An 8,315-nucleotide genomic window follows, 5' to 3' on the forward strand; every position below is an offset into this window, starting at 1 on the left:
AGGCCACAGCAGAGCCCTTGCCCGACATTGGAGTGGTTTGCTCAACCCTAGATGGTCCCCACTGCACGCGTGACCGCTTAGGACAAACCGAGCCAAACGAAAGCATGTAAAACACCCCCTTCTGAAAACCAAGGGCTGCAAATTTATTTCTTATTGAGGAACAAAAATACTCTAGCAATGGCTATTGAGTTTCCACAGGGACGAGGCAGAGGCTGGACGAGCACGCCCCCTCCCTTCCATCAGTATGACTTGTTTCCTATCCGTCTACTACCTGAGTGGTGTCAGTGCAGGTTCAGGCACCATTAGGAACGTTGGACCAAACACGTACACAGCAGTGGCAGAGAAGTCAACGGCCTTCCGGTTGACTAGGGTACGTAAAAAAGACACCAACAGAATGGGAAAGGAATCCAGGATGCTAGGAGCCGGGGCTGGGCGCGCTCAGGGCCGGGGCACGCGCGCCTCCCGACGCCGCCGCAGCTCCTCGCGGTAGCAGTACGAGCAGTAATGCTCCGTCTCAACGCGCCCATAGAAGGCGCAGTTCTCCCGCAAGCAGCGCCGCTGCACCAGGCCCGGCCCGCCGCCCTCACCGTTCGACCAGGCGGCCGGGGGGTCGGCGTCAGCAAACTCCAGGGCCTCGCGCGTGGCGCCAAAGCCGTTGGTGTAAGTCTGCGACTTGGGCTCGGCCCCCGCGGCCGCGGCGCTGGGCAGGGGTCCGGGCAGGGTGCGCGCCAGCGACTCTACCGTGTTGACGGTGCGCAGGGCGGCCGCGCGCGCTGGGCTGTAACTCTGCGATGACAGTGACCGGTTCTGCTGCGGGTAGGTGGCGCACGGGCGCAAAACGCCCACGGCCGGCGCGCACGACTCATCGCCGCGCGTGCCCGCCGCCTGCACGTGGATAATACTCTGGCGCGCCGGCGCCGGGGGGCTGCGGCCCAGGCCGGTCCCACCCGCCATCCCGCGCCGCGCACCCCCGGCCGGGGAGCCCGCACCCCCAGCCGCTGGGGCTCGAGTCGCCCGCGCGCCAGCCGCGGGCCCGGGGCTGGGGCGCTCCTTGAGCTTGAGCACCAACTGCGTAGGGGGCCCGGCCAGCGGGCCCGGCGACGGGCACTCGGGGCCCGCCCCGGCCTCGGCCTCGGCCCGGCGAGACGGCCGCTTGGCAATGGAGGCAGTGTTTAGGCGCCGCTGCTCCTGCTCGGCGCTGAAGCGCTCCTGCGCGCTCGTCAGGTAGTAGCCGATCATTTCTTCGTGGAACTGGTGCCGGTGGCTGGTGAGCAGCAGGCCGGCGAAGATGAACTTGCGCTCGCCCTGCATGGCAGCGCGCAGGATGCTGAGGCTCAGCTTCACGTCGGTGCTGTACTTCCAGGCGTCCCCACGCTGCCCGCCGCCCTTGTCCGCTGATGGCCCGCCAGCCACCTTGTCCGTGGCGGATGGCGTGGCCTTTTCCAATGGCGACGTGTTCGCCGACACGCCCGACTCCTCCTTGCTGCCTTTTCGCGACTTGGCCTTCTTCTCCTTGCCCCGTTCGGGCGCGTCACTGCTCTTGCCATTGGTGGAGTTGGCGCGGCCTATCTTCCCATGCACCAGTCCTCCCAGGCCACCCATGTTTTTCTTCAGCTTGATGCCCAGCGTCTTGCTGAAGCTGCCCAGCTTGTTGGCCACGGAGTCCGCACGTATCTTGTCCTTGTCCTTGCGCTGCTTCTCTTTCTCTTTGTCCTTGCCGGTCTTGCCATTATTGCTGTTGGAGTTGCTGCACACCGAATCGCGGTCCGAGTCCAGGGAGTCAGCCAGGGACTGCACGTCCTCGCCCGCTGAGGCTGTCGGGGACTCGGGCTGCGCTAGAGGGGCCTGTGCGGGCAGATTTAGGGGTGGAGAGAATGAGGTCAGAGAAGAGCTGTCCTACACCGGGCCTTCCAAGTACACAGGCCTTGTCTTGCCAAGCGCTGGGCCTCACTGCCCCAACACTGATGGCTTTTCTGACCTCTGCAAGACTGGGATGGCAATGCTTAAGGAAAAGTGCCAGCACTGGTCTGCTGCGATCATAAAAAGTTAAGACTTTGGCAAGACTTCGAGGGGCCTCCAGTCTGCTCTTAGTCATGTGATTACAAATGAGCCAATGCCAACTGGTAATGGAAGCGCTCCCTCTCTCTGTCATTGGTGAACTCGGGTTGCCGGTTGTCTGGAACATGCTCTTAGCCCAGGGTGTGGGCAGAGTGCAAATACTCATTGGTGTTGAACCTAGAGCCTCAATCCACTTTAGAAAAAATTACTGGGCCCAGAGACCCAGATGCTGGCCTTCCAACCCTGAGGGGGGGAGCAGGGGGCTGCTGCCTCATCAGACACTGTCTGAGGCTACGCGCTGTGCCAAAGCAGAGTCTCCAGGTGAGGAAGCCCTGCTATATAAAGATGTTTCCTGTGCTTACTCTAGGCCAGGGACAGAAACCTGACCCTCACAACCCAACCATGCAGACAGCGCCTCAATTCAGCAGAGACAGATCAGTTTAGGGAATCCTCTCTTAGGTTGGCAGTGCAGAGTGCTAACTGGAGATGGATTCTGAAACAGGACCTGAGCTTTGCAGAAAAGCTGTTACTATTTTCAGAAAAGGCCCCCCTTTGGTGGGGAGTGGGTATCTTTGTGAACAACTTGGAGAGATGTACAGTTAGTATAAACCAGTCAGATGAGGGTAAGGCTATTAGGGGATCACAGTCAAAACCAGTATCCAGGGCGGGGAAGCCCTGGTATAGGAGGACAGTAATTCTGGCTGAGTACCAGGGTGCAGAGCAGGGGCCCTCACATCAGTCTAACTCCACTCTTCCAAGGGACACCCACGACAATAAGGGCAGTCATAGCTGAGTGACTCCAGAGGAGCAGCCTAGGAGCTGGACCACTGCTCTCCCACCTTATTCCAGCTGCCCTGCCCCCCACCCTCGATAATGTGAGCCTCCTTCTGTCAGGTCACTCAGAAGCCAGGACGGAAGAAGCCGCTCACCATCTCCCAGTCCATAATCCCATCCTTTGTTGGATTTGGAAGGAGCTACCAGTGTCAGCCACTGAAGAGAAATGTGCAGGGCTGTTTGCATGGACGGGGATGTGCTGGTTCTGGGCCACAGAGAGGGAGGAGCACTGGCTGGGGGCAGGGCAGGGGGTGTGCCAGGGTGGTATGCTTGGAGCCCACAGCTGATGTGGAGATCGCCAAGGCTGTGTGCCAACTTGACAGCTGCTCATTTCAGCTCTAGAGTTACTGGCGTGGCACCTTACATGGCTGCTACAAAGGAGCACCCACAACACTGCAGACAAAACCCCCACCAGGCACTGGTGGTTATGAGGTTATGGAGGTTAAGAAGCAGGACCCGGGAGCCAGACCCGACATTGGCTGTGTGACTTTGGACAGTTAGTGTGCCACAGTCTCCTCATCAGTAAACTGGGCCTATCAGTCCCTGCCTCGTGGAGCCCTATGAAGATGATTAACTACATTGCAAACTGAAATACGGACGCACAGTGCCAAGTATGTGTGGGGTGCTAACTGTTTACTCTTGCCACTCTTTAATACTCTAGAGGGTAGTGTGAGTGATTAATGTACTCAGCTGCTGCCTAAAAGATTAGAGGTTCAAGTTCACCCAGAGACCCCTAAAAAGAAAGGCTTGATGATCTAATTCGGAAAAAGTAGCCACTGAAAGAAAACCCTGTGGGAGGACAGTTCTACTCTCACATACATGGGGTCACCTGGAGTCAAGAGTCGATCTGACTACAACGGTATACCAGCCTGAAATTTGGGGTGGGTCAATGGTTTGCAAGTTTTTTCTACAAATCCACTTCTTTCCCTGGAAGTTCATTATCAGTCAGCCAGATAGTTAAGTAGAACCACCTCAGTGGCTGGAAGCAACAAGAGCACAGACCATCCTAGGACGAGAGGTTGGCCTTCTCAGTGCCCAGTCACCTGTCTCCACCCTCATCTGTACCTTCCACGGAGGAGGAGGACGCTATGAAATCGTGCTCTTGGTCCCTCGGCTTTCCCAGGACCCACACACAGTTTATAATTCACTCCACTCAGGGCAATGCATCATGTTTTGATTTCTGCAGTGTTGTGACTTGCCTGCAGTTTGTTTTCTGAGTAGGCATGTTTATTCCTCTCTTTTTGCAGAAACTCTGAGCTGATACACATGCATATGTGTGCACATGTGCTGGCGTGTGCATATGTGTAAGAGTACCCACACATACATGTTTACAAATGTGTGCACATATACCAGCTACAACTGAAGGTGCTTCAAGCCAGAATCCTGGCAGCCCAGACTGGAGAGACCAGTGTGCCTGGGACTCCCAGCTGGGGGCATGGCTGAGGACGGTGGTAGTCCCATAAGAGCAAGTCCTGCCTGGGGATGCATTTGTGGAGCTGCACCCTGGCCTGCCAGGTGTTGAGCAGGGTCCCTCCATACCAGGCTCACCCGGGTCTCGGAGGGGATCCGGATCCACGTCACATTCATGTAGCTGTGCAAAAGATTCAGCTTGGCTTCCAATGATAGGATCAGGCTGGCGAGAGAAGAGTGCATATGTGAAAAGGCCCCAGCTGGCCTGTGCCTCTCCAGCCCACCAGCTGACCCAGGGTGGGGAGGAAGACTCAATCCAGCCCCTCCCCAGGAGGCCCAAGACCCTACCAGCCCTCCCTAGCATGGGGACTTGGTTAGAGGGGAAATGGAAGGGCACTGGGAAGTGGGTACCAAGGGGTCTTACTGGGCCAGCCGAGTGTTGTCATTGTCATCCTTCCCCCACTCCCAGTCCTTCCCAGGATCCACTGCAAAGTGCAGAGGCAGCAGCTTGTGCTCCGAGTCTGTCAAAGGGATTACAGCTGGAAAAGAAGAAACAGACCACGGCAAGTCTCCACAAGGCTGGTGAGGTAGACCAGACCCAGCAATCCCACGAGGAGAGGAAACAGCGTTCCAAGGGCAGGTGTTGGATTGGAGAAAATGAACTGAAGGTATACACAGACTATCTGACCAACAGGAGCCTTAAGACCATATGTTCTCAATACGTTACCAATACTTTCAGAATGTCATAAGTATTTATGTGAACATCAATGAGCATTCAGAGCTATCAACCTGATATCATTTTGAATCTGTCTGAAGACAAGGACCCAGCTGAGCAGTAGAACAGGAAAAAGCAATTGCTTATCTGCTATTTCTGAGGATAGCAGCCCAGGCTACCTGACAAGATCTGGGGTGTGATGTGGGGCCTGCATGCACACCAGGAGAAGAGCCAGATGTGCAGATCAGCTGAGAAGGACTGCCTACCCAAAGACGAGTGTCTTTGATTCTATCCATCAGGTTGTGGCACGTTGGCTGGGCCAAGGTTCTCAGTGGTTGGCAGTTAAGACATAATCTCCCATGATGTGATCTAATAGAGTCCTGGTGTGACGCTGTGGGTTAATGTACTGGACTGCAGTCTGAACCACAGGGTTGCCGGTTCAAGCTCACCAGCTGCTCCTTGGAAACCCTATACAGGGTCACTATGGGTCGGATCTGACTCAATGGCACTTTTCAACAATAACACACAATATAATGTAATCACTTCCATGATGAGATCTGTGGTGAGCAGCCAGTCAATTGAAAGGAAATGTCCTTGAGGGTGTGACCTGCTTCCAATAAATTAGACACTGAGGCAAATCTGGCTGGGTCTGGATCCTGTATCTGGCTCATCATCTGACCTCCGGTTCTTTGAACTTGAACTAGCAAACGGCCATACTGTCAGCCGATCCTGCCATCTTACCCACCATCTTGGATTCATTTGCCTCTGCAGCCAGAAGCTGCTGTCTGACCTGCTGATCTTGGGTTCATCAGTTCCTGCAGTGGTAAGTCAGTATGAGTCAGCCTGACATCTGACCCATGAACTTGGAACTTGTCCTCCAATCTCTACAACTGTGTGAACCATGTCCTTGATATAAACCTCTCTGTGTGTGTGTGTGCACATACATACATAAATATACATAGACAAACATATATGCTGCTGTTGTTAAGTGCCGTCCAGTCGCTTCCAACTCATAGCGACCCTGTTGGCTTTTTACAGTACTTGTCTCATACAATATGTGCCCTTTTGTGATGGTCTCATGTCACAGGAGTTTGAACTGCTGTTTATACTACAGAGCCACACCAGTACTCCACATATATGTGTATATATGACACACATGGATGTTGATGTTGGGTTGGGTTGGTTCCAACCCAGATTTGTGTATGTGTGTGTGTGTGTGTATATATATATATATATGTTGTTGTTGTTAAGTGCCATCGAGTCAGTTCTGACCCATAGCGACCCTGTATAGGGTTTCCCAGGGTGTAAATCTTTACGGGAGTAGAAAGCCTCATCTTTCTCCCACGGAGCGGCTGGTAGTTTCGAACCGCTGACCTTAAGGTTCGCAGCCTGATTCGTAACCACTACACTACCAGAGTTCCTTTATTTATATATATATATACACACACACACACACACACACACACACACACACACACATATTGGACTGCAAGGTTGGTTTGAACTGTGAACTGCAGGTTGGCGGTACTTAACAACAATATATGTGTGTGTGTGTGTGTGTGTGTGTGTTTATTGGCGCCAGCTGGTATGGCGCTGAAGGTTAATGCACTGGACTGCAAGGTTGGTTTGAACTGCAAGGTTGGTGGTTCAGGCTAACCAGCTGCTCCTCAGAAACCCTATACAGGGTCACTATGAGTAGGAAGTGACTTGACAGCATTTAACAACAATATGTATATTGCACCAATAAAACATATATAGATATATATAAGCTTCACTGGTTTTGCTTCTCCAGAGAACCTAGACTAAGACGACAGGTTTGATTCAGGGGCTGCGGCCTGGGCAGGCTCCGGGCTTTACCCCATGGAGCTCATAGTCTGTGATGGTGAAAGAGGATAAGCAGGGAAAGACACACCTGATGGTGTGTCAGGTTGTAGTAAGCACAAACTTCAGGGTTGCGGCAGTGATGGGGAGGGAGCAGCATTTCTGGGGGGACCAGGGACATTGAGGTAGAGAATGAAATGAGGAACAACTGGTTGGCTATTTCAGAGAAAGACTGATTCATCACCAAAGCTCAGAAGAAATCTGTGAAGCACTTCATACATGGATGAATCTAGAGGACATTATGTTGAGTGACATGAGACCATCACAACAGGGCACATATTGTATGAGACAAGTACTGTAAAAAGCCAAGCAAAGATTTACATACAGAAAAAAACATTTTTTGAAGGTTGTTGTTGTTGTTGTTATGTGCCATCAACTCAGTTCCGACTCATAGCGACCCTGTATAGGGTTTCCGAGGGTGTAAATCTTTACAGGAGTAGAAAGCCTCATCTTTCTCCCATGGAGCAGTTTCGAACCGCTGACCTTAAGGTTCGCAGCCCGATTCGTAACCAAGGTTACCAGGGGTGAAAGGGAAGGAAGGGTAAACCACTAACTAGAAGGTAGATACTTAAGTTGCCTGGGCAAAGGGAAAGGCAAATGTCGTGCTGCCTCCAGGGTCTACCAGGTCTACCCTGCCAGAGGTCCAAGCCCATATGCATCTTGGTTTATCTTGCCTATTGCTATTGTTAAGTGCTGTAGAGTAGGTTTGACCCATAGCGACCCTGTATAGCGTTTCCAAGGAGCAGCTGGTGAGTTTGAACCACTGACCCTGCGATTCAAACTGACCTTGCAGTCCAGTGCATTAACCCACAGTGCCACATCAGGATTCCTTCTCCTGCCTATTACTGTAAAAGAGACATTCATGTGTGATAAAAATTAATATTGTGTTATGATCACTGAGAGTTTGTAAGCCCACCTTCAGCCTATACTTGATTGACTTTGCTAAAAGGGGATTAGAATTTTCCTAGAAATAGACTTCTGTTTTAAGCCTTTGTAGAGTATGGGGAAGGAGCTCTGGTAGCTTAATGGTTATGAATTGGACTGCTAACCTCGAGGTCAACAGTTCAAAACTACCAGCTGTTCCATGGGAGAAACAGGCTTTCTGCGCCTGTAAAGATTTACAGCCTCAGAAACCCTGTATGGGGTCACTATGAGTCAGAACCGACTCCATGGCACATAACCACCAGAGTACGGGGCCTTAGGCAGAATCCGGAGCCCCACCCAAACCTTCTAAGTTGGTACATTTGTATTTGAAAAGACAAGAAGGCCCACCCAGAAATGCTGCGAGCACATGAGATTTATGACTGAAAGAGAATTGCAGGAAGAAGGGAAAAAGGGGGCTGCTTATGACTTACTGAGTTTCACACAAGCTGTTTGCTTTGGAGGCATCAAGACAAGAAATTCTGTGCCCATAAGA

The 8,315-nt window shown here is 52.5% G+C and overlaps 1 protein-coding gene across 1 annotated transcript in view; it reads right to left on the minus strand.

Moving 5' to 3' along the window:
• Positions 1-438: 438 nt before the first annotated feature.
• OTUD7A (OTU domain containing 7A) overlaps positions 439-8,315 on the minus strand; it is a 181,747-nt gene continuing 173,870 nt past the window's right edge. The window contains exons 9-11 of the mRNA XM_006861918.1: positions 4,727-4,841; positions 4,441-4,525; positions 439-1,845 (exon numbers count right to left, since the gene is read on the minus strand). Of these exons, the coding sequence (XP_006861980.1) occupies positions 439-1,845; positions 4,441-4,525; positions 4,727-4,841 (1,607 nt within the window). The remainder of the gene's footprint in view (positions 1,846-4,440; positions 4,526-4,726; positions 4,842-8,315) is intronic.

Source organism: Chrysochloris asiatica, unplaced genomic scaffold (assembly GCF_000296735.1).
Source record: "Chrysochloris asiatica unplaced genomic scaffold, ChrAsi1.0 scaffold00044, whole genome shotgun sequence".
NCBI classification, from domain to species: Eukaryota; Metazoa; Chordata; class Mammalia; order Afrosoricida; family Chrysochloridae; genus Chrysochloris; species Chrysochloris asiatica.